This window comes from Psammomys obesus, unplaced genomic scaffold (genome assembly GCF_907164565.1).
Source record: "Psammomys obesus unplaced genomic scaffold, mPsaObe1.curated_primary_1811, whole genome shotgun sequence".
In the NCBI taxonomy this organism is placed as follows: domain Eukaryota; kingdom Metazoa; phylum Chordata; class Mammalia; order Rodentia; family Muridae; genus Psammomys; species Psammomys obesus.
Window position 1 is genome coordinate 2,852,081 of NW_026590407.1, and position 27,388 is coordinate 2,879,468.

The 27,388-nt window shown below is 36.3% G+C and overlaps 1 protein-coding gene across 1 annotated transcript in view; it reads right to left on the bottom strand.

Annotated features, from left to right (window-relative positions):
- Nucleotides 1-609: 609 nt before the first annotated feature.
- The window catches only part of Zmat1 (zinc finger matrin-type 1), a 45,172-nt gene continuing 18,393 nt past the window's right edge, over nucleotides 610-27,388 (bottom strand). The window contains exons 2-7 of the mRNA XM_055607299.1: nucleotides 25,924-26,030; nucleotides 24,809-24,910; nucleotides 24,564-24,726; nucleotides 23,699-23,764; nucleotides 6,016-6,115; nucleotides 610-2,530 (exon numbers count right to left, since the gene is read on the bottom strand). Of these exons, the coding sequence (XP_055463274.1) occupies nucleotides 1,210-2,530; nucleotides 6,016-6,115; nucleotides 23,699-23,764; nucleotides 24,564-24,726; nucleotides 24,809-24,910; nucleotides 25,924-26,030 (1,859 nt within the window). The 3' untranslated portion in view covers nucleotides 610-1,209. The remainder of the gene's footprint in view (nucleotides 2,531-6,015; nucleotides 6,116-23,698; nucleotides 23,765-24,563; nucleotides 24,727-24,808; nucleotides 24,911-25,923; nucleotides 26,031-27,388) is intronic.

The window sequence follows — 27,388 nt, forward strand, 5'->3', positions numbered from 1 at the left end:
CACTTTCGGAACTAGAAAATAGAAAAATACACTGCAAATTAGATATAACAAAAAATTCTAAGTTGTTTCATACATTTTCATTGGCAAAAACAGAAACATTAACACACAACAGTAGCAAAACACCACCAATCCTAATGCAAATTATAAAAGGAATGGACTCTGTGATGTCTGGTCTCCCACAGGCCTGACAATTGTTTCAAAATCAAACAAGACTGGAAAAGTTCAGGATGGTATGGCTGTAGCCTGTTTTGCAATTCACTATTATAAGCACATTGTTTCCATGAGTAAAAAACTCATTTTAATTGCAACTTGATGGACAAAGAAACATCTCTACTTAGGAAAACCATAATATATATAATATATATAGTATATATAATATGTAATATATATAATATATATATGTAATAGATTCAGTTTTCTTTCTTATAAAATCAGAGAAAGTAACTTAAAAAAACACATTGAATAAGTTTACTTCATCTGGCTTTTGTCAGTGATTAACTGTACACATGTGCAAAGACACAAATCACACAAACTGCATGAAACCAAAAGTTTTCAACCTTAAGGGAACACAATTGCAAAATAGAAAGCACTGAATCTTCTGGTTTTTCTTCAGGTTTCTTCTCTCATTCTTAGTATTATGTTCTTGCTTTTTGAAAGCTACATTTAGATTTTGTGGTTCTTCTTTCAATAAATTTTGAAATGAGGGAGTGACAGAAAGAGAAAGGAGGAAAGTGAGGAGAAAAGCAGAGCAGAGGACACATACACACATTACACATATACATATTCACATGCATACATATATGTTTGTATGCACATATACACACACATTCACACACACACACACAGAAAGAGAGAAACCCACAAATTGAAGTTTCTTCTCTTCATTTAAAGTACTTTATTTTGCCTAAATTTTCTCCACTGATTTCCTCAGATTTTTTTTCACACTGATTTTCTCGATTCACTCTTCTGTATGTAAAACTAAAAACTCAAAATCCTTGAGTAGGTTTACTTCAAAACAGTTCTTTAAAGGCTTCATTTATATATCTTGTATATTGTTTCTTATGGTCAATTTCAATTTTTGCAAACAAAACAACCCAAAGGTTTTCTGAACTGATACAGCACCTACGTTTCCTTGACTTCATCGATTATTCCTTTCTTTATCTAAATCAATATTGTTTTCTTTTAGCTCCTCTTGGGTATACTATAATTTTAGAACCCAAGAATTGACTCATCCCAAAGGATTTCCTCTTCTGTTCTTTCTTCCACAGATTTCTTTTTCTCTTTCTTGTGCTTTCGTTCTTCTCTCTCTGAGGTTGTTTCATGCTTTCTTTTCTTTTTTCGATGCTTGATTTTTTCAGAACTTACTCTAGCTTTCTCTTCCTCTCCTTTATTTTGCTCGATACTCTTGTCTTTGTCTAAATCTTTATCCTGATAGCTCTTTTTCCTTCTACGCTTGGACTGTTCCTTTTCTGGCTTTTCTTTCCCTTCCCCCACATGTCGTCTTCTCTTCTGATGTCGCCTCTTATGACTTGTTTCATGCACACTAGAACTGTCATTTGAGGGCATCTGCTTGTAAACATTGTATTCTACACAGTATGAGCCAATATTATTTTCCTGCTGACTAAGGCTCAGGGGAACAGGTTTTTCTGAGAAATAATCTCTGGTAAGCTGATAGACGCTATCAGAATCTTGGCTTTTTTGTCTCTCATAAGCTGGGAAACAATGAGGTAAATTGTTTTCTACTGCTTGTGCACTGCTGCATGGATCTGTGAAAGTCTGAAAAGTCTCACATGGGAGTCTTTGCTCAAATATTCTGTGCTTGGGTCTTCTGTCAACCATTTCTCTGTAACTGTGGGTTTCAAAAGAGCTATCAATTCTTCTAAAGGAAGTCTTTAGCTTGAATTCTCTAGATTCCCGCATGCTATAATCATCAAATTCATCTTGGAAATCATCATTTCTCCTCTTTAAGTGAGGTGGTAACCATTGAGGTAACTGCCCCTCCACTTGTGAACCATTGTATTGTTGCTGGTGGGTCTGTGGCATCTCAAATGAAAATCTTTCCTCACACATCCTTTGTCTATGTCCAGAATCAACCCTTTCTCTGTTCCTATGATCCTTATACCTATAGCTTTCTGTCACCTGTCTAAAACTAATATTGGGATCGAGTCCTCTGGCCTTCTGCCCTTTGATGTAATCTTCAAGTTCATCCTGGAAAGAATCATATGTCTTTGACTGTGCTGGTAAACAATGAGGTAACTGCTCTTCTACTGCTTGAGAATTATTGTATGGTCCTGGGTGTGTCCAGAGATTTTCAGGTGGAAGTTTTTGTTCAAGCATTTTATGTCTGGATCTGGAATAAACCATATCTCTGTATCCATGGGCTTCTATGTAATTATTCTCCATCTTCCTGAAATGAGCCTTGAACTGCAATTCTCTAGATTTCTTCACTTTGACGTAATCTACACATTCACTTTGGTAAGATTCTTGTATCTTCTTTGAATTTTTCACTTGACTGATAACATGCAATTCTCTACAAAGAAAATAATAGAAAGTCTTGATTACTATGGATATTTTCCTTGCTCCAAAACATTAGTTTAAACAAAACCTAAAAATGTTGAAACAAAAACTGAAAAACTATAAAAACATGAATTTGATGCTCAAAGGACATAGTACGGATAGTCAAATATCTCTCTAGAATTTCACAAGTTTTATACAAAAACACTTCTTAGAAAATGGCAGAGTGGGGACACCAAGATGTTCATTTTCTTCATGATATTGAAATAAAATCACAGGTGTACAGTTCCAGGTAAAGAGAATGTGTGAAAAAATACCAGGCTGCAACAGCAGACAATAACAAAGTAAGATACGAGAACCCTGAATGTTAGAAGTAGTAGAGATTTAAAAAGACAACCATAATGTTGAGTGTATAGCAATAAACTAGGGAAGGGGAAATATTCACCAGTGGGACCTTAAGCAGAAGAAAGAAGGAAACTCTTGGTGAAACCAGCACCTTGAAAAAAATACAGTCTAAGATAAAGACCCATGTGTGATCTAAATTAGTAAGTTGCCCCCAAAGAAATCTGAATGCCTCAGCTGAATTCCTTGTTGCTGAAATGAGGAACCATTTTAAAAAGTTGTCCAGCCTTATTCTTGATAAATAAATTCATGCATTTTAATACCTCCAAATTCCACTGTTTCACTATATATATAAACATGGTCCAGACTAAAAAGATCAACAAAGTGACTTTAGAGTTAAACTAAACCATAAAACAAATGGACTAAGCATATAGTATTTGATTCAACAGTTTCAAAATATATATTTTATTCAGTATCTTCTGGAACTGAATAGCAAGGGGAACATTAGAGAGAAGAGAAAAGCTGCTTTCTAAACGGATTTTGGGGCTTGCTTTGTTGCTTTGTAAGGGGAATTTATGCCTATATAAATCCACTCCAAAACCCACAATGGAAGATGTCTTAGACCCTGGAAAGTGATGGTAAGATGGTTGGGCTAAATTGATATAGCATCAAATTATTCAATAAATATTTATGTTTACACCAACAAAGGCTATTCTCTGCCTTAAACAGAAAATTCTCTCCATTGCAGATAAATGCAGAGTCATGGCTACACAAGTTGCTAAGAATGAAGGCTCAGCCCTATGCTAGACATGTACACTAACTTGTTAAGAGTTAAAGGATAATGTTGAAAATGGGTCAGAAAGAATTAAGTGCTGTTGAATAGGGAGAAGAGCTGAAAATTCTATCTTACAAGCACAACACAGATGTGACAACTATGAACTTATAGAAGATGTTTAAACTGTTACCGGGTCCACATAAGTTGAGCCCTCCTAACAGTCAGCTTATGGAGAGAAAAAGGATTCACGAAGTCCTAGCACATACTGTTGATCCACTGTCAACCAACAGATTCTTGGACAGGAGGAAGCATATTATCCAGATATGTACCCAATGGTGATCCCAGAAGGGTGCTAAGTTCCAAACTCAAGATCACACAAACGGCCCTAATTAAACTCTAATGAACACTAACTAAACAGAACAAAAAATAGTGAACTGGGAAAAGAGACTTATAGGGAAGGGGGACAGTAGGGTGGGAGGGAAATAGGAGAGGTAGGGAGAATAGAAAGGAAAATACATACTGTATATGCACAAAATTGTTAAGGAACAAAATTTACTAATTAACAAAAAGAGATAGAAAAATACGAGACAAGAAATGTTGAAAAGAATGAAGAGAAAAAACAAATATACATTTTTGTGGGAATGTAAATTAGTGCAGCCACTATGAAAATCTATATGGAGGTTCCTAAAAACCTAAATGTGTAACTACCATATGTTCTAACTATTTTACTCCTAGACATATACCCAAAAGAATCCTACATGGTCTGCAAGAGAGATGCCTACACAGTGATATTTAATGCAATAACATTTACAATAGCCACATTACACAATAGTTTAGGTGACCACCAGCAGATAATAAGTATGTTGTGATGAGTGAAGGAATACTGTTACAAAGAAAAATAAAAATCGTATTTTTGCTGGAGAAAAAAGGATAGACCTGGAGATTATGGTACTAAGTGAAATACTCCAGACCCAGAAAGACAAGTATTGGCTATTTTTTTCATATATGGGATCTAGATATTTTTTTAAAATTCCCATCACAGTAAAAGGGGGAGCATTAGGAAAGAGGGAGGTTATTAGGATAATGGGAGAATGAATATGACCCAAGTGTGTTTCATAAATACATGAAAATGTCACAACAAAACTAATTATTTTACATAAGAAATACATGCTAATAAAAATTTTCAGGCCTGGGATAAAATGGAGGATGGACATAAGAGTAGGAATAGCACATGCTACTGTAATAGAACAAATGTTAATACATGTCAGTATGTGTGGATAATCAACATTAATAACCAATGTCCTAATAAATTATCTGAATAGATATATAGATGTGATGGACTATTTACTTAAGACCTCAACACTTTCTTTTTAATGTCAAAAGCGTATTTTCATTTTTTGTGTCTGACATCTAGTTCCTGTAGTAGACTGAATAAGAATGACCCCCATAGGTCCATGTTTGAATACTTGGTCTCCAGTTGATAGAGTTGTTTGAAAAGAATTAGTTGTTTGAAAAGAATTAGAATTTGTTGGAGGAGGTATCATTAGGGACAGAACTTAAGGTTTCCAAAGACTCTGGCTATTCCCAGTGTTCTATTTTTCTCTGCTTCCTACTTGTAGATCAAAACCAGACCTTTGCTTCGTCATCACGGATTCTTATCCCTCTGAACCGTTAAGCCAAATTAAATGCTTCTTTTTATAAGTTGCCTTGATAATGGTGTTTTGTCATAGCAATACAAAAGTAACTAAGACAGCTCTTAAGTAACCACACTCAAATACTATACTTTCTTATAGAATAAAATAATAAATCTTATGCTTTGATTTTAAGATCAAGAAATCAAACAAAACAAAACAAAACAAAACAAAACTGTCCCTTTGCTCTACTACCAAAATTAGCTACTTAGCAACTGTCCACTAACTTCTCCTCTTCTTAAAACCATATATTAATATTTACTAAAAATGGATCTGGGTTCTATATCTTAGCTATAATAGCATGGCTTTTGCTCTTAATCATTATACCTCACTATAAAGATGATGATAGGATCACTGAAATCTTGGAACTAAGAGAACCTTTTGGAGATGCTTTGAATTTGCATGGCTACCCTGAAAAAAATGATCTTTTAGCAGGTCTACACAGAAAAAATAATGTCTATTCAGAAGGGGTACCAATTTGCCAGACAGATTTGCCAGTTCACCACTGTGATAAGAAAATATCCTTGGCACTACTGTGTAATATGTCCTAAATACCACCCATCACTTCTACAGTCAGGTCATAGGAAAATAAATATCTAGAAAGTTTGTAAAATATATTAAAGAGTATTTGAATAGAAACTTTGGTCTTTGATAACATAAGAATGTATTTCTTTTGTAAGAAAAAACACTTACTTAATTTGATGTTCACTTCCTTGCATATGGAACCGGAACATATGTAAAGATGTAAAGGTGATTCTGCAGATATGGCATACATAGTTTCTCATTGTATATGCTATAAAAATGATAGAATTTTAAAAGGTCAGTACGGAAATACTTAGAATCCCATAATGTCAGCGACAGGTAAAGAATTTATTTAGAAACCCTATACATAAAATGTCCTAGGAAAGATTGGTCCCAAAAGATACAATCATTTGCTGATAGTCTCAGAAGCAAATAGTAGAGTTAGAATCTTGGAGCTCATGACTCTAAATTTAATGCCCAGAATTCCTTACACTATATTTACAGTCTTCATTTCTTTCCTAAGAATCTGCTATCTGACTGCCCACTGTTGCTATACACACCATATAGTAGGGACCTCAAACTTAACATGGCTAACAAACTTATTATTCATAGTTCTTCAACAGCCTTTTTGTTTGCTGTTATTTTTATACTCAATCAAACCCTGAAATGTCCCAAAGCTTTAATTGAAAAATTGCAAAAATTTACTCCCTTACCTGTAATCAATCACTGTAGTTCACTAGTTACCAAAATAATCCCACAACTTTTAGAAAAGAGAACTAGTAAGCCCCATGCATAGGATAAGAGTTGAAAGCAGAACTCCAACATAATAGTTGAGTAAAAAAAAAAAAAACAAAAAAAAACAAAACAAAACAACAACAACAACAAAAAACTATAAATGAAGCTGTATAACAGCTACCTAACTATCCTGCTTCTACATCAGAATGAGAAGCAGCTGATAAACTTATTTTCTAAATATCATCATTCTTCCATTTTCTTCTTGGTCAGACGAAGAGTAACAACTTCCATGAGACAACTATAAAATCAGCACAATTCTAGAGATGAGGCAACAAACTGGTACCACATAAATGTTAAGGATAACAAGAATCACCTTCTTGTAAATCAAACAGCAACTTGATCACTTACAGGAAGACAAATTAATAATAATTAAACATATTAAAATTTGCTGAACAAAAATTTAGAGGAACAAGAGAGTACTTAGAGGGTAAAATAAAAGCAATGGCATTGAGTATTAACATACACTGTTAATGACCAGCGATCAACAGGTCACATTAAAATTTAAATGGCTGTTTTGATAAGGGTACTGAGAACATCCATTAGACAGAGAACAGTCTTTCGAATAAATGATGTTAGGAAAATTGATTATCTACATAAAAATGTAGGTAGATTTCTGTCTCTTGCCAGTTAAATTGATCAAGTCAAAATGTACTAAAAATTAAATATTTACATTGGCATAGAGCATGTGACAAAAACGCAAGTGAAAATATTTATGATAATATTTATAAGCAATTTATGATAATATTTATAATAAGCAATTGATATCCAGAATAAATAAAGAACTCTAAAGCCTTAACAACAACAAACTCTTCTAGTTATTTCCCAAAAGGAGACATTCAAATGCCCAATAAGTATATAAAACTATAGGACATCACTAGTCATCAGGTAAATGCAAACTGAAAGAACAAGGAGATGCCACCATACCCCAAAAAGAATAACTAATAAAATAAAAGCCCATGGCTAGGAAATGCTGGTGAGGATGTGGAGAAAATGTTGGTGGAAACCTAAATTATAATCGCCATTTAAAGTAGGGAGGGCACTTAAAAAATAAGAAAATAATTACTATTTTTTACAAATGCATAATTAGTGTATATACAAAGGAACTGAAATCAGTACTTAAAAGATATTTGTATTCCCAGGTTTATTACATATTCACAATAAGGCAAAACATAAAACAACTAAAGTGGTCATCAATTGATGAATGGATAAAACATGGTAAATAAAATAGGATGTTATTCTGTCATTACTGTCCTTTGTGACAACATGGATGAAACTGAATTTAACTGTTAGCTGTTATAAGCCAGGCATGAAAAGTACTATGTGTCTATCCTCCTATGTTAAATCTAAAATATTTAATACAATAGAAATTTAGAGTAGAATAGTCATCACCAGAGGCCAAGGACAATAAGAAACAAGGAAAGGCTATACACAGGTTGATCATGTGTACTATTAACAGTAATATGGGGGAAAGAAGGTCTGAGGTATTAGTTTATTGTAAAGTAATTATAGATAACAATTACATATTATATATTTGAAAAATGTAGGAAAAGGATTTTGTAAGATTTCACCAGAAAAAAAAATCATAAATATTTTTGAATATAAATATGTTTGACTTGTCTTACATATTACACAAAGTATGCTTGTATCAAACATTTTTATGATAGTCCCATGAGTACCCATAGCTTTATGGTTTTCATGTGTTCAAAACTTTGAATGACAGATTATTTTAAAACCATCTTCCATTTGCCTGCAAATTTCATGATTTCTTTGTTTTTAATAGCTGAGTAGTATTCCACTGTGTAAATGTACCACAATTTCTGTATCCATTCTTCGGTTGAGAGATATCTAGGCTGTTTCCAGATTCTGGCTATTAAAAATAAGGTTGCTCTGAACATAGCTGAGCAAATGTCCTTGTTGTATGGTTGAGCATCTTGGGAATCTACACTCAGGAATGGTAAAGCGGGGTCTTGAGGTAGCACTATTCCCAGTTTTCTGAGAAAGTACCAAATTGATTTCCAAAATGGTTGTACAAGTTTACATTCCCACTAGCAATGGAGGAGGGTTCCCCTTTCTCCACATCCTCTCCAGCATGTGTTGTCACTTAACCTTTTGATCTTAGACGTTCTGATAGGTGTGACTAGAAAAGATCATCTTGAGTGAGGTATCGCAGAAGCAGAGACTTGCATGGTATATAATCACTTATAAGTGGGTATTAGCCTATTACATAGGATAAACATACTAAAATTTACAAACCTAAAGAAGCTAAACAATAAGGAGAACTCCAGGGAAGATGCTTAATTCTCATTCAGAAGGTGAAACAGGATAGCCACCGGAAGGGGTAGAAGAGAGGGAACAGGACTGGAGTCTACTACATATGTCCTCTAAAAGACTCCAACTAGCAGGGGATCAAAGCAGATACAAAGACTCACAGCCAAACTTTGGACAGAGCACAGGGAGTCTTATGGAAGAAGGGGGATATAAAAGGAGCTGGAGGAGACAGGAGGACTTCCCCTAAGAGTGGACTAGGGAAGAGGGATAGGTGAAGGAGAGTGAAGAAGGGTGGGACAGGGAGGAGATGAGGGAGGGGTTTACAACTGGGATACAAAATGAATGAATTGTAAATAACAACAACAACAGCAGCAATAATAATAATAAACCATCCTCTATCTCCCTTTCCTGGAGGATAGAGTTCAGTTTCTGGAATGGAGTTGGGAATTACTTTTTAAACTAGTACTACAAGTGAGTTAAAAAAAGATGCTGTGAGAACTATCCTGAAGAAAAAGCTTTTCCAATTCTCTGGCCATGTATTAGCCTCTTTCAAGTTTGTGGTTTGGTTTCTGAGTCCCTGGTTTAAAGATGATTAACTGAATACTATGGATTTTCAGTAAAACAAACTACTCAGCTAGAAACTGAGGGTCTTCATAGCAAACAGGAAATTAATACTATCTTTATTTTACAGATACGAAAAATGAACCAGAGATGACTTTGTTCAACAGCATATTTACTGAATATACACAAGTGATGCAGAATAAACAAGACTCTTAGTTTTCTTTAGATGTGTGGTTTTCAAAGCTGGCTATACATTAAAGTCATGTGGAAAATGTTCATATCACCTTAATCCTTGGCTTTCCTATACACAGATACCATCTTTTTCTAGAATAATTATATTGGTCAGTGTCACATGAGACCAAGGATACCTGATTCTCCAGGGTTGGAAAAGAACTTTCTTACTTCCTGAAAGCTTTCTAGATAATTTTACTATGCAGTCATTGTTGAAGGTCTACCGAGATTATTGAGTCAATGATCTTTTTTGTGATTATATGTCTCATTAAATGTGTTTGTTTCTTTAGTATATATAAAGGTTACTGCATAGTTCTCTTCTTAGTTCCTTCTTTGTTTCTCCACAACTTCCATCATTATTACATTCCAATAGTGGAAATACAGAAGTTTAGAAGGGTTGCTGGTTACAATGAAAATTAGATTTAACAAAAAAATATAAGTTATTTCATACATTTTTATTGGTGAAAATATAAACACTAACAGTAGTAAAACACCACCAATCCTAACACAAATTCTAAAAGGAATGGACAATGTGAAGTCTGCTCTCCCATAGACCTGATCAGTATTCCAAAATCATACAAGACTGGGAAAATTCAGTGTGTGATCACGTTTACTTTAGCTCTTGGATTTTCCACAGGTTGATGTTACCATCTTCTGGAATATGAATAATTCAAAATTAATAAGTAAAAATATATAAGCCCTTTGAATAGACAGAGTGCTTATTTTTTGGCCAAGTTATCAGCATTCTTGGCCTAATATTTTTTATTTTAAAATTTATTTTGTTATGTGTATATATGTTGTGTGTATGTATGTGTGTGCATGCATGTGCTATGATAGGTACGGGCAACTTGAGGGTGTTAGTTCTTTACTTTAACCATGTGGGTTATGGGAATGGAACTCAAGTTGTCAGGCTTAACAATAAGCACCTTTACCTGATGACCCATCTTGTAGGACCCCTGGCCTAATCTTAACACTTGTCTCTAATGTTTCTTACATTCTCCTTATCTACTTGGGGCTATTTAGCTCTGCTATACTTACACCAGCTAGAACTGTTTCTAAATTTACCTGGAAACTTAGCTTTGTTTGAATCTTTCAGAAAAATCTTAATTTAATTTTAATTGCCATAGACATAGGAGTTTAAAAGGCAGAACACAGCCTTGCACTGATGGTTCCAATAGTGTTAACATATGAAGACGCTGTAATGGCAATGTAATGATGAATGTACAGAAAAAAGAAACAGAAGATTTGATGATACTTGCTTACAGAAAACATACAGGGAATTAAGCAGTTAATTAAAGATTCAAGTGTAGGTGTCTAATAACAGGAATCTTGGCAATTTATGCTGGATTTAGTGATCATTTATTTACTATTAAATATGTTGGGTTACAGGTAAAGTTGAAGCACCTAAGTGCAATACTGGAGTTAGAATTAGTAAGATAACTAAAGCAAACACAGTATTTTAGTTCTTCATTAGTTTTGGAGCCAATTATGTGCTTAAGAGCTGAGCTGTATTAGGAATTTAAACAAGCAGTGATAATGATGAAGGAAAAAGATCAAATATAAAGATACATGCACATAGGGGAGAATCCAAGATGGCGGGGCCTAGAGGACACTGACAGCAGGACAGCAGTGACTGCACAGCAACCAACAGACTGAACTGCTGGCTCCCAAACACCAGCAATTGTGTTTCCCAGGTGAGAGGAAACCCAAAATTGTGAGAAGCAGTGGGGTCCACTATCAAGTTACCCAGCTAAACTCCAGAAGAGCTCCCGGGTCCCAGCTGGCTTTCAGTCACCAGCCCAGAGACACTCACCTGTGTGCTCTGATCGCCTTCCCAGATAGAACTGCGGGCCCCAAAACACCAGAGATTGGGTTTTCTTGTTGGGAGGAAACCCCACGGTGAAGGAAATATCTGGTCCAACCTCAGGGCACCAAGCTGACTCCTCCAAACACACATACACACACACACACACACACACACCAAAAAATTCCCAGAATAAGTTCCCGGGGAACTGAATTCAGGGGCTCAGTTGACAGCGTGGAGCCACCGACTGCGCCTGCATGCTCTACTCACCAACTCAAAACACGATAGACTGGGTCTCCCTTTTGGGAGGAAATCCTAGGGTGGGAAAAACATCAGGTCTAACCTCAAGACACCCAGCTAATCTCTGGAAAAGTTGCTGGGTTTCCTCAGGCTCCTGGCTCTAACCTCTTGACATACACCTGAGTGCTGCATTCACCTGCCACTGATTACCACTTGGGTACTGGGGCACAGAGGTCCAACCTCAGACCTACAGATACTTGGGATCCACGGGATCAGGCCCCAGATGCTGCTCCAAAGCACAACTTCCCCAACGAAAGTGACCAAACCTCAGGACTCCCTGGTTCTTCAGGAGGGCTGCACCCAACAAACACAGTTTAAGAGCAGCAGCAACAGAACACTAAATTCAGAGCAAGAAACCCAGTGGCAGGGCAGCTGTCCCCAGGAGTTCTCCCGGTCAGAGGAGAGTTGTAACCCCAACCCCTGACTACCAAGGATTGCAGTTACCCCACAGGACCATACACCTGAGGTGAACTGTGGCAATTCCCAGAGAAGCATCAGCCATTTGGTGACCATACCCAAAAAGCTGAGGAGGCCTTCAGGAACAACCATCTTCCTGCCAAAGGGGATTCTCCTGAACCCAGAATTCCAGCAGGCAACAGAAACTAACAACAAACACATGAGAGAGCCAGATGGGTAGAGAACAGTGTAAAATCACAACCAAAAAAAGCCAAACCAATATGGCATCACCAGAACCCAATTATCAGGAGCAAGTAGCCCTGTACACCCTAACATAAGTGAAATTCAAGAAGATGACCTTACATCTATGCTTACAAACAGGATAATGGAATCAGAAACAAACAACATGCTTAAAGAAATAGAGATATATAAAGTCAAACAGATTATGGTCTCCTGCAAAGAAATACAGGAAGATACACCAAACACTTTGTGGCCTTGAAAGAGGAAATAATTAAATCACTAAAAGAAATAGAAGAAAGGTCAAACAAAAAGGTGAAGGAACTGAAGGAAAAGTAGGAAAATTCAGTCAGACAGGTAAAGGAAATCAACAAAACAATTCAAGATCTGAAGATACAATTGGAAAAACTAAAGAAAACACAAATGGAGGAAACCATGGAAAGGGAGAACTTAGGGAAAACAACAGGAATTACAGAGGTAAGAATAATCACCAGAATACAAAAGATGGAAGAAAGACTCTCAGGCATGGAAGAAATCAATGTATCCTTAAAAAAAAAAAAAGTTAAATCTAAAACATTACTCTATCCAAGAAATCTAAGACAACATGGAAAGACAAAACCTAAAAATACTAGGAATAGAGGAAAAAGAAGATTCCAGTCTCCAAGGCCCAGAAAGTATTTTCAACAAAATCAAAGAAGAAAATTTCCCCAATATAAAGGTCAAGCCTATAAGCATACAAGCAGCCAACAAAATACCCAATAGTTTATAGCAGAAAAGAAAATCCTCCCACCATATAATATTCAAAACATTAAGTATACAGAACAAAGAAAAAATACTAAAAGCTGCAAGGGAAAAAGGCCAAGTAACATTCAATGGCAAACCCATCAGAATCACACCTGACTTCTCAACAGAGACTATGAAAGCCAGAAGAGCCGGGACGGATATCCATGCAGACCCTAAGATAACACAGATGTAAGCCTAGGCTACTATACGCAGCAAAAATCTCAGTCTTCATAGATAGAGAAAACAAGATATTCAATGACAAAAACAAATTTAAATAATACCTCTCCAAAAATCCAGCCTTACAGAAGATACTAGAAGGAAAAATACAACCCAAGAAAGCTTACTACATTCAGGAAAACACAGGACATAAATAACCTCACTACAGCAAAACTAAAAGTAGCCACGCACACAAACACACTACCTATACCAACATCAAAATAAAGGGATTTAACAGCCACTGGTCATTAATCTTTCTCAACATCAATGGACTCAACTCTCCAATAAAAAGACACAGACTAACAGAATGCATGTGTAAACAAGACCCAACAATCTGTTGCATACAAGAAACATACCTAAGTCACAAAGACAGACATTACCTGAGAGTAAAGGGCTGGAAGATGGTTTTCCAAGCAAATGGACCCAAGAAGCATGCAGGAGTAGCCATTCTAATATTTCATAAAATAGACTTTCAACCAAAATTAATCAAAAGAGATGGGCAAGGTCACTTCATAGTCATCAAAGGAAAATTCCACCAAAAAGACATCACAATTCTGAACACCTATGCCCCAAATATAAGGGCACCCTTATTTGTAAAAGAACATTAATAAAACTGAAACCACACATAGATCCCCACATCTTAATAGCGGGAGACTTCGACACCCCACTCTCAACAAAGGACAGGTCAACAAAACAAATTAAACAAAGAAACAATGACACTAACAGAGATCATGAATCAAATGGACCTAACAGACATCTACAGAAAATTTCACCCAAACACAAAAGAATATACCTTATTCTCAGCACTTCATGGAACCTTCTCTAAAATAGAACATATAGTTGGTCACATATCATATCAGAACAACATGGACTAAAGGCAGGCCTCAACAAAAACAGAAATAGCAAAAAGCCTACACATACTTGGAAACTGAACAACTCTCTATTCAGTGAGAGCTGGGTTAAGGAAGAAATAAAGAAATTTGGAACTTCCTACAATTCAATGAAAACAAAGGCACAGCATACCCAAACTTATAGGACACAATGAAAGCAGGGCTAAGAGGAAAGTTCACAACACTAAGTGCCTTCATAAAGAAATTCGAAACATTTTACAAGCAACTTAATGGCTCACCTGAAAGCTTGAGAAAGGAAGGAAGGAAAGAAGGAAGGAAGGAGGGAAGGAGGGAGGGAAGAAAAAGGAAGAAAGGAAGAAGGAAGAAAGGAAGGAAGGAAGGAAGGAAAGAAAGAAAAGAAAGAAAGAAAAAGAAAGAAAGAAAAAGAAAGAAAGATGCAGACACATCCAAGAGGAGTAGGTGGCTAGAAATACTAAAACTCGGGGCTGAAATCAATACCACACCTTCAAAGAAGAGCTAACTCCACTTCTCTTCAAACTATTCCACAAAAAAGAAACAGAAGGAACATTACCAAACTCATTCAGTGAAGCCACACTCATCTTGATATCTAAACCTCACAAAGACCCAACAAAGAAAGAGAATTTCAGGCCAATCTCCCTTATGAACATTGATGCAAAAAATACTCAACAAAATACTTGTAAACCAAACCCAAGAACACATCAAAGATATCATCCAAGTAGGACCAAGTAGGCTTCATCCCACATATGCAGCGGCAATTCAATATATGGAAATCCATCAATGCTAAACACCACGTAAACCAACTGCAAGAAAAAAAAAATCATGTGATCATCATCTTAGATGCAGAGAAAGCATTTGAGAAATTCCAACACTTGTTCATATTTAAAGTCCTGGATCCTGGTGAGATCAGGGAGACAAGGCACTTACCTAAACATAGTAAAGGCAATATACAACAAGCCTATAGCCAACAGCAAACTAAATGGAGAGAAATTTAAAGCAATCCCACTGAAATCAGGGACAAGGCAAGGCTGCCCACTCTCCCCATACCTCTTCAACATAGTACTTGAAGTCCTTGCTGAAGCAATAAGAAAATTAGAGGAGATGAACAGGATTCAAATTGAAAAGAAGTCAAAGAATCACTGTTTGCAGATGATACAATAGTATACATGAGTGACACAAAATTCTACCAGGGAACTCCTACAGCTGATAAACACCTTGATCAAAGTGGCTGCATAAAAATTAACTCAAAAATATCAATAGATCTCCTGTATACAAAAGACAAATGAGCTGAGAAAGAAATTAGGGAAACAACACCCTTCACAAAACCCACAAAAGACATAAAGTACTTTGGTGTAACTCTAACCAAGCAAGTCAAAGAATTGTAGGGAAAAAAAAAAAACAACAACAAACTTCATGTCTCTGAAGAAAGAGATAGAAGTAAATATCAGAAGATGGAAAGATCTCTCATGCTCATGGCTTAGTAGGATTAACATAGTAAATATGGCCATTTTGCAAAAAGCAATTTACGGATTCCATACATTTCCATCAAATTACCAACACCATTCTTTTTTTTTAATTATTATTTTTATTTTTTTTCAAGTCATTTTTTTTCTTATTAGTTACATTTTGTTAACTCTGTATCGCAGCTGTATACTGCTCCCTCATTCCCTCCCAATCCCACCCTTCCTCCCTCATCTCCTCCCTGCCCCTCTCCAAGTCCACTGATAGGGGAAGACTTCCTTCCCTTTCATCTGACCCTGTTTTATCAGGACTGGCTGCAAAGTCCTCCTCTGTGGCCTAACGGACTGCTCCTCCTTTGCGGGGTGGGGAGGTCAAAGAGCCTGCCATTGAATTCATGTCAGAAATAGTCCTTGTTCCCCTTACTGTGGGAAAAACAATAGGTTACTGAGCTACCATGGGCTACATCCGAGCAGAGGTTCTAGGTTATATCCATGCATGGTCCTTGGTTGAGTGTCAGTCTCAGAAAAGACCCTGTGCCCATATATATTTGGTCCTTGTGAAGCTCCTATCCTTTCCCCATCATACTAACTCCCCTTCTTTCATATGATTCCCTCACTCTGCCGAAGGTTTGGTTATGAGTCTTAGTATCTGCTTTGAAACACTGCTAGGTAGAGTCTTTCAGATGCCTTCTGCGGTAGACTCCTGTCATGAGTTCAATACACATCCCATTTTTCTTTCTAAATGAGGATTGATCATCTTACCCCGTGTCTGCTTTCTTGATTATCTTTTTTAGGTGTATAGATTTCATTATGTTTATCATATCTTATAGGTCTATATAAGTGAGTATATGCCGTGTTTCTCTTTCTCCTTCTGGGATACTTCACTCAGAATGATCTTTTTTAGATCCCACCATTTGCCTGAAAATTTTATGATTTCCTCCTTTTTGATTGCTGAGTAGTATTCCATTGTGTAAAAATACCACAATTTCCGTATCCATTCCTCCATTGATGGACATCTGGGTTGTTTCCAGGTTCTGGCTATTACAAATAAAGCTGCTACAAACATGCTTGAGCAAATGTCCTTGTTGTATAGTTGAGCATCTTTTGGATATATGCCTAAGAGTGGTATAGCTGGATCTTGAGGAAGCACTATTTCTAATTGTCTGAGGAAGTGCCAGATAGACTTCCAAAGTGGTTATACCAGTTTACATTCCCACCAGCAGTGGAGGAGGGTTCCCTTTTCTCCACAATTACTCCAGCATATGTTGTCACTTGAGTTTTTCATCTTGGCCATTCTGATGGGTATAAGGTGAAATCTCAGGGTCACTGTGATTTGCATTTCCCTAATGGCTAATGACATTGAGCATTTCTTTAAGTGTTTCTCTGCCATTCAATATTCCTCTATCGAGAATTCTCTGTTTAGCTCTGTTCCCCATTTTTTTAATTGGATTACTTGGTTTGTTGCTTTTCAGCTTCTTTAGTTCTTTATATATACTGGATATTAGCCCTCTGTCAGTTAAAGGACTGGTGAAGATTCTTTCCCAATCTGTAGGCAGTCGTTTTGTTTTGATGATAGTGTCCTTTGCTTTACAGAAGCTTTTCAGTTTCATGAGGTCCCATTTATTGATTGTTGCTCTTAGAGCCTGTGCTGTTGATGTTCTGTTCAGGAAGTTGTCTCCTGTGCCCATGAATTCTAGGCTGTTCCCCACTTTTTCTTCTAACAGATTTAGAGTATCTGGTTTTATGTTGAGGTCTTTGATCCACTTGGACTTTAGTTTTGTGCAGGGTGATAAATATGGATCTATTTCCATTTTTCTGCACGTGGACATCCAGGTGGAGCAGCACCATTTGTGGAAGATGCTGTCTTTTTTCCATTGAATGGTTTTGGCTTCTTTGTCAAAAATTGAGTATTCCTAGATGCCAACACCATTCTTTACAGACCTTGAAAGAAAAAATTCTCAACTTCATACGGATTAACCAGAAACCCAGAACAGCTAAAAAAAAAATCCTCTACAATAAAAGATCTTCTGCAGTCTTTCCATTCCTGATTTCAAGCTCTACTATAGAGCAACAGTTATAAAAACTACATGGTACTAGCATAGAAAATGACTCGTGGATCAATGGAATCTAATCGAAGACCCAAAAATAAAGCCACACACCTATGAATATTTGATTTTTGACAAAGAAGCCAAGCCAGTCAATGGAAAAAAGACATCTTCAACAAATGGTGCTGGTCAAACTAGAAGTCCACAGGTAGAAAAATGCAAATAAACCCATATCTATCACCCTGAACAAACTTAAAGTCCATGTGGATCAAATATCTCAGCATAAAACCAGACACACTAATTCTGTTGAAAGAAAAATGGGGAAGAGCCCCGAACACATTGGCACAAAGGAAAACCAACAGCTCAGGCTCTAAGATCTATAATTAATAAATGGGACGTGGTGAAATAGAAAATGTGCTGTAAGCAAAGGACACTGTCAACAGAACAAAACAGCAGCCTACAGACTGGGGAAAGATCTTCACCAACCCTACCTCCAATACAGGGCTAAAATTCAGAATATATAAAGAACTGAAGAAAGTAGACACCAACAAACCAAATAATCCAATTAAAAAATGAGGTACAGTGATAGAGAATTCTCAGCCTAAGAATATCTAATGGCAGAGAAACACTTAAAGAAATGCTCAAACTCCTTAGTCATCAGAGAAATGCAAATCAAATGGACCCTGATATTTCACCTAACACACATCAGAATGACTAAGAACAAATACTCAAGTGACAACACATACTTGAGAGGCTGTGGAAAAAGTAGAACCTTCCTCCATTGCTGGTGGGAATGTAAACTTGTACAAACACTTCAGGAATCAGTCTGGTGCTTTCTCAAAAAATTAGGAATAGTGCTACCTCAAGATCCAGCTATACCATTCCTAGACATATTTCCAAAATATGTTCAAGCATACAACAAAGACATTTGCTCAACCATGTTCTTAGAAGCTTTACTCGTAATAACCAGAATCTGGGAAAAACCCAGATGATCCTCAACTGAGGAATGGATAAATAAATTGTGGTACATTTATACAACGGAATACTACTCAGCAATTAAAAACAAGGAAATCATGAAATTTCCAGGCAGATAGTGGGAACTAGAAAAGATCCTTCTGAGTAAGGCATCCCAGAAGCAAAAAGACACACAAAGTATAAACTCACTCACAAGTGGATATTAGACATATAATATAGATAATCATACTAAAAGCTGTACGCCTAAAGAAGCTAAACTAGTCAGAGGACCCTGGGTAAGATGCTCAATCCTCATTCAAAAAGGCAAACAGGATAGATCTCTGAAGATGGAGAAAACAGGGAACAGGACAGGAGCTTACCACAGAGGGCCTCTCAAAGACTTTACTCAGCATGGCATTAAAGCAGATGCTGATACCCATAGCCAAACTTAAAGCACAGTTCAGGGAATCTTGTGAAAGAATGGGGAGATAGAAAGACCTGGAGGGGACAGCAACTCCACAAGCAGAGCACCAGAACCAGGAATCTGAGCCCAGGGTTATTTCTGAGACTGATATTCCAACCAAGGACCATACATGGAGATAACCTAGAACACCTGCACAGATGTAGGCCATGGCAGCTCATTCTCCAAATGGGTTCCATAGTGAGGGGAACAGGGACTGTCTGACATGAACTCAGTGGCTGGCTCTTTGATTACCTCCCCCTGATAGGGGAGCAGCCTTACCAGGCCACAAAGGAAAATAATGCAGCCAGTCCTGAAGAGACCTGACAGGCTAGGGGCAGTTGGAAGGGGTGGAGGACTTCCCCTATCATTGGACTTGGAGAGGGGTGTGGGAGTAGATGAGGGAGGGATTGAGATTACGAAGGAATGAGCGAGGGGGGTACAGCTGGGATACAAATTGCATAAACTCTAATTAATATAAAAAAGAAGAGGAGCATGCATGAAGAAAGGGGAGATAGGGTAGGATCGGGAGAGGAGGAGGGAGGGGCTTATGGGGGGATACAAAATGAATAAAGTGTAATTAATAATAATAATAATAAAATAAAAATAAAAATAAATTAAAATTGAAAAAATAATAATGAATATGATGATGATGGTGGTGGTGATGTAGAAGGAAAGAGTAAATTAAAGGATTTAATGTTATCACATAAAAAAGAAAGCAGACTGAGCCAGTCATATATGCACGCCAGTAATCAGTATTCCTTCATGGTATCTGCTTCCGTTTTTGCCTTTAGGTTTCTTGAATCCCATTCATGATTGACGATAAGTGGTAAGCTTGCCTCCCAAAGTTGTTTTTGGTCATGATGTTTTATCATAGAAAGAAAACTAAGATATTCTTCTTCCCTCTTTCAAATAACCTTAACATTTAAGATTGCTAAAATGTTTTCTCCCATAGCAGCAACAATCCAAGCACGACTCTGTTCAAATTTACTTTGAAGCCATGTATTTCAGATATCCTCAGCTCACCATTAGAAAAAAATAAACAAAAAGTGGCAATTGGCTGTTTTTTCAGATGATTACTTGAAAATCAACTGCCATTTCTACTTTCATGCTTACTTAAATAAACATCTTTTAAAATCCTACATAAAACTGCATGTCCCTACAAAATGTTATAGCATTTTAACAAACTATGTAAGAAACTGAAATAGTACTAACAAAGGGAACACACTTTTGATAAAGATTCATTAATAGTTGACTGATTCATACATTAAACTAGTCTCTACTGAGGAAGTAGTAGTTCTATGCTGGTTTTTATGTCTAGCACTAGAAAGAGAGGTAACATTTCCTCCCTAAAGACATCAAATTGAAATGGAGGAAAAAGCATGTAGAGAGGTAAGTAGACACACAGGTTAAAGACATACAGAAGGGTAGGTAGGTAACCTTAAGAAAAGTAAAAAGATTTCCAAGTAGCTGCACTACATTTAAGAATGAATATGAGTTTACTCAAAAGCAGGTTATGGAACTATTTCAGGCAACAAAGGAGGAGGAAGTATGAGCAAGAACACAAATAAAAGAAGTAAGGTAAAGTTTTTGAAAGCCATATAACTTGCAGGTACTAGTCTGCATAGAGAGCAGCAGGTCAGTTGCAGAGGACAAGCATGAAGAAAAGGAGGAAAAAAAGAGAGAACTGTGGCATTTAGATTTCATCCTTAGAAGTTGGAAAAAGAGTGAAGAGGTTGGAAAAAAGTTAAGACAGTGTCATGGAAAAATTTGTATTTTGAATGAAACTGAGAGTGGATTTGTGGAGACAAAACTAGTAGAAGGGAAAATACTTAGAAAGCTATTAACTCCTGAGTTTTTTATCTTAGCCATTCTGATTTGTGTCAGGTGAAATCTCATGGCCGTTTTGATTTGCATCTCTCCTCTCTGATGGCTAAGGACATTGAGCAATTCTTTAAGTGTTTCTCTGCCATTCTGTATTCCTCTACTGAGAATTCTCTGTTTAGATCTGTACCCCATTTTTTAAATTGGATTGCTTGCTTTGTTGCTTTTTAACTTCTTTAATTCTTTATATATTCTGGATATCAGCCTTCTGTCAGATATAGGGTTGGTGAAGATCCTTTCCCAGTCTGTAGGCTGTCGTTTTGTTCTGACAACAGTATCTTTTGCTTTACAGAAGCTTTTCAGTTTCATGAGGTCCCATTTATTGATTGTTGATCTTAGAGCCTGTACTGTTGGTATTCTGTTCAGGAGGTTGTCTCATGTGCCAAGTGACAACACATGCTGGAGAAGTTGTGGAGAAAAGGGAATCCTCCATTGCTGGTAGAAATGCAAACTCGTACAACCACTTTGGAAATCAATCTGGCACTTTCTCAGACAATTAGGAATACTGCTTCCTCAAGATCCAGCTCTACCTCTCCTAGGCATATATCCAAAAGATGCTCAAGTACACAACAATGACATTTGCTCAACCATATTTGTAGCAGCTTTATCCGTAAGAGCCAGAACCTGGAAACAACCCAGATTTCCCTCAGTTGAGGAATGGATACAAAAATTGTGCTGCTTTTACACAATGGAATAGTACTCAGCAATTAAAAACAAGGAAATCATGAAATATGCAGGCAAATGGTAGGATCTAGAAAAGATCATCCTGAGTGAGGTATCCCAGAAGCAGAAAGACATACATGGTATATACTCACTTATATAGACCTATAAGATAGGATAAACATACTGAAATCTATACTCCTAAAGAAAATAAACAAGAAGGAGAACCCGGGGTAAGATGATCAATCCCCACTCAGAAAGACAAATGGGATGGACATTGGATGTAGGAGAAAACAAGTGACAGGACAGGAGCCTACCACAGAGGGCCTCTGAAAGACTCTATCTAGCAGCATATCAAAGCAGATACTAAGAATCATAACCAAACCTTCCGTAGAGTGCAGGAAATCGTATGAAAAAAGGGGGAGTTAATATGACCTAGAGAGGACAGGAGCTCCACAAGGACCAAATATATCTGGGCACAGGGGTCTTTTATGAGACAGTTTCTCCAACCAAGGACCATATATGGATATAACCTAGAACCTCTGCTCAGATGTAGCCCATGGTAGCTCAGTATCCAAGTGGGTACCCTAGTAAGGAGAACAGGGACTATTTCTGACATGAACTCAATGGCAAGCTCTTTGACCTCTCCCATCCCCTGCGCCCGAGGGAAGAGCAGCCCTGCTAGGCCACAGAGGAGGACTTTGCAGCCAGTCCTGAAGATACCTGATAAACCAGAGTCAGATGAAAGGGGAGGAGGTCCTCCCCTATCAGTGGACTTGGAAAGGGGCAGGGAGGAAATAAGGGAGGGAGGGTGGGATTGGGAGGGAATGTTGGAGCGGGATACAGCTGGGATACAAAGTTAATAAACTGTAACTAATATTAAAAAATAAAAAAAATGAAAAGAAAGCAAATAAACAGAAATAAAAAAGAAACAGACTGTGAGGAGTTGTGAATAAAAGTAATAGAATTTTAATAAGTCAAGAGTGATGAACATTTTCATGTGGAGCAGAGTCTATTTAGTAATAAGAGGTAAAACATAATGAATTGGGGAAAAGAAGAGAGAATAAAGGGCAGTAAGATACACTATTAGTGAGAAGGTGCTCGGCTGTAGTGGGGATGAAAAAGCACGATGCAAGAGAAGATATGTTGTTCCAGTCAAGGCCAGTATCCATTCAGTACCTGAATTTCTGCTATCATTCTTTTAGCGCTAAGCCATCTGGTCTCTTTTTAACCTTTCTTTTTTGATTAATTAAAACCATAGAAATCTATGGACTATAATGTTTCATTACCTCTGGTAGCAAAATATGTGCATAAAACCAAATATGTAGTCTTTTGCAGTGAGGTATTATTAACTAGCTTACATATTTTCTTCTTTAGTAAAGAAGAAATAGAAAATATATTCCTATTCATACTCCATAGAATGACTAGCTTAACAGGGAAAATGAATGTCACTATCACATACTAATTTGAAGTATTTCCTTAAAATAACACGGAACAACACCACAACACACATGTTCATGAATGATTTTAAAATTAATAGACATAAAAGACTTTCTGGCTTTCATGTCCTAGAAAAATAAGTCAAAATACATGGACTCACTTGCTTGAATAATATCAGTTCTTTAATCAATAAAAAGAGAGTGGTTTATAAATAAACTAGTCATCTATATATTTTATAAAATACAAACTTGATATGAAAGATGGTAGAATGCTTTTCTCGTTTGCCATTTGTATTTGATTTTGCTGGAAGACATTTCTCTGCTTTCCAGCTATAGGTGTTCTCCTAGCTTCATTTCTTTGTGCTCCTAATATAATGTTGTGGAACATTAGCAGATTATTTAAAGAAGTAGTGAAGAGTTTATACAGTCTCTTTGGATTATCTAGATCCAAAGCACTGCTGGAAAAAAAGAGAGTTGTGTCTTTATTCCTACCTGGAGGAGGCTTCACAATAACAGACTTCAGGAAGGATGGTGCTGCTGGAGTAGGATTGGGTCTATCTGTAGAAATAATTATCATGAGAAATTATCAACATGTATTCAGATATTAGAACTGTATACAGTGTAATATTAAATTAAATATTAGAGATATTCTGTAAAAATTACTCTTTTTCCACTTTTTTTCATTACAGACCTTCTGGATTAAGGGAACTGTCACAAATGCACTTCCGTGAGATAAATGTGAATACTAGGTGTCATCCAGTTTGTACTCTTAAGATATGGGATGGAAGGAATATTTTACACTTAGTATTATTTGACAACACTTATCTGAGGTAACATTAAAAGCATGGGAACCATTTCAAGATGGTTCTTTGTAATTCACAGGGTAAATCACATGGTATGAACTTCTAAGTTCACATTTTTCTTCAATAACATGAAAATTTGAGAGACTAGAATAAATATAAAATCTAATTTAGTTTAACTTATTAAGAAAAAATAAATTCTAATAATATGATGAGGTAATGACTTTGCTTTGGACAATACGTATATGATGTGATGGATTTGAATGCTGATGAATATTTTCCAGGCATAAATACCTAATGACATAGTGTTATTAATACCTACTTATTATTATTTATATCATACAGAAATCACATGTTTACATTTGTATTTATTAAAATGAATAGTGGTCATAGAATTTCTTAAAATTCTGTGAGCAATTATCTCTACAGACAAGGACACAAAAAGAGATTCACTAAATAGAATAATCGCGTTGTTTAAACTGTAGTACAACTTTGCTCCCCAAAAAGGATACAGTGTGTAGTATTCATCTGAGATAAAGATATGAATAGTGTCTTACCCATCTTTGGTTGACATCCTGATTGAGATACTCGTTCCTGTTCTTCCAATAATAACTGCTTCTGATTTTGTGTATGGCTCTTTCCCACATAGTGAGATTGAGCAACAGCTGAGGAGTCAAAACCACTGAATTTGTTTCTGTTGACTTCTCCACTTTTGTACACCTGTAAAAAGCACAACCTTTTACTTTTGAAAGATTCAAAGCCTTGCATTTCATAATTATAACATTCCACAGAGACAACTCACCTGAGAATTCCTAACATGCATGTTTACTTTCCGACCAGGCACTTCGTTTTGTTCCACATGCACTTGAAAACAGAACTTAACATTTTGAGCATGTATTTCACTCTGAAAAAAAAAAGATAGGGCTTTATTTATTTAACAACAGAGACACATAAAATGTACACCTCTCTGATGTGAGGGCTGGAGACATGAGCTTTAGCAGGCTTTGCATTAACTTTTCTTTGAGACTAGGCCCTTTAACAGGCTAGGCAAGTACATACTGTTGAGCTACATCCTTAACCCATGTTTGCAATAACTATGAAAGAGTGTCACTCCTTTCAAATCTCTCAAACTCAGTTAAAATTAAAGATTCTACAACTTAGAAGTCAATCTTTTTATTATCATGTTAGTTATACATTTAATGAGTTTCATTATGACATTTCCATGCATTTATATATTTTAATTATATTACCTATTATCATCTCTTCTTCTCTAGTGCCCACTAATTCCCCCTCTTTCCAGCTCACTACCCCTTATACTTCCATGTCCTTTTATATGTGACACACGGTTCTCATTAATGAAGATGGGTAAGAGGTATTTACAGGATTGTGAGCACCTGAGTGATGGGACAATATCACTGCAGAAAATCTCTCCCTTCCCCAGCAACTATCAGTTGCTAATAGATCCACAGGGAATGGTGAGGCTTCATGATCTCCTGCGTCCTAGCAAATGTTAACAGTCAATGGATCTGGGGATAGGGGCAGTTATGAGCCTCTCCCACATCAATAACAGGATGCTGATAAGCATAATCTATAGTCTATGCTTATTATAAAGGAAGACTCTAGGAGTTCTACAGTATCTCTCAAACTTGCAAATACCTATATTATATTTACTACAATAACAGAAGCAGAATCAGTGAAGGCAAAAAAGGAACTTTGCAGTCAAAAGCACTCAGTTTAATTTAGAGTCCCTAAACTTAAATTTGTATGTGACTATCCTTTCCTGAGCCAATATTCTCATTTGTCAAATAGAAATGACACCATGTGCCTTACTAATCAAGTAAGAAGACTTATATGAAGTTGACTTGCTACATTTAAATATGTGATTTTTCATCCTTATTCCCACTGTGCTTAACCAACCTCATAATGTGAATTTTTTTCTGATTCAAGATGCAGTGCCACTCCACATGCTTGACAAAAATCACCTGCAAAATACGCAGATCTATCTTGTCCATCACAGGTGGCATCTATCAATAAAGAAAAAAAATATCAGATCAATAAAATTTGAATTAATCAAAACTTCATGTTTGGGAGCATATAGTAACAGCCTTTTCCTCAAATATGTCATTCAATGTGTAATATCATATGCTTATATGCATGTATACACACACACATACACACAATGTGTAATATGACAATATTTACCAAATTAAAATGGTTAATTCTAGGCAATAATATTATAAAGGAATAGTTAAATGAATACCAGTAACTCAATGCACTTCATAGAATGATTTAAGGAATCAGTAATGAAAGGCTAAATTTAAAAATAGCCTTGATATTTTGTTTTATAGAAGACAATGCTGAGAAATTTAAGACAATCCTAAGGTATGTAAGACTGTCATATACTTTAGATGAGGCACAAGTATTATCTAAAAATCATCATTGTCTGTGATGGGTAAATCTCTCCCGTTGTTCTAAAAATACCAGGGTACTTACTTGTACACACAGATTTCACGTGTCTCCCTCCAAATATATAAAGTAATGTTCATATACTACAATCAAAAAATTATGCTATCATGCCTGTGTCTGGAATAAACAGCACTTACCAAGTAGTTTTATATCTATACTTTAGGTCTGCACTTATATCTAATGTCCTTAACATCTTCAGTATATTCTGTTGCCAATGTTTATTCATTTATCTATTGGTTATTAATTTTTCTTTTCTTTTTTACTCTAGACAGGGTTTATCTGTGTAGTTTTGGGTGTCCTGGACTTGCTTTGTAGATGAGGGTGGCTTCGAACTCGCAGAGATTCACTGTCTCCCTGAATGCTAGAATTAAAAGTGTGCACTACCACTGCTCGGCTTATCTGCAGGTTATTAATCAAAATCAAATTTTTCCTTATTATTTGGCTTCTTAAATTAGTAAGTTTGTATCACACATGAATGATACACTAAATAAATAAGTTAAAATTTGTTAAAGTTATTAAATTACAATCTACCCAATTCTAATGATGTTAACATGAAATACATACACATATACACACAGAAAGTTACAGAATCTAAACTAAATGTAAATCTATTTAGTTCTCTAAAGAGGGAAGAGTAGAGAACAAAAACATGTAGGGCTTTCTACATATGGTGAGGATAGATATGAGAAAATGGGAGGACCTTAATTCAAATAATTATTCACTCACAAAATACCATTGCAGGAGTTGAGGAAATCAGTCTGGAGATTATACTACCTGGGTGTGTTTCAGAAATAAAATATGCTGAACGGCATAATACGAAAACTTTTATTTTACCTGTATCATTTCTCCCCAAATCCTAAAACAGCACAGAATGAAAATATATTTGTGTGTGAAGAAAGAAGCAAGTAATGAAAAT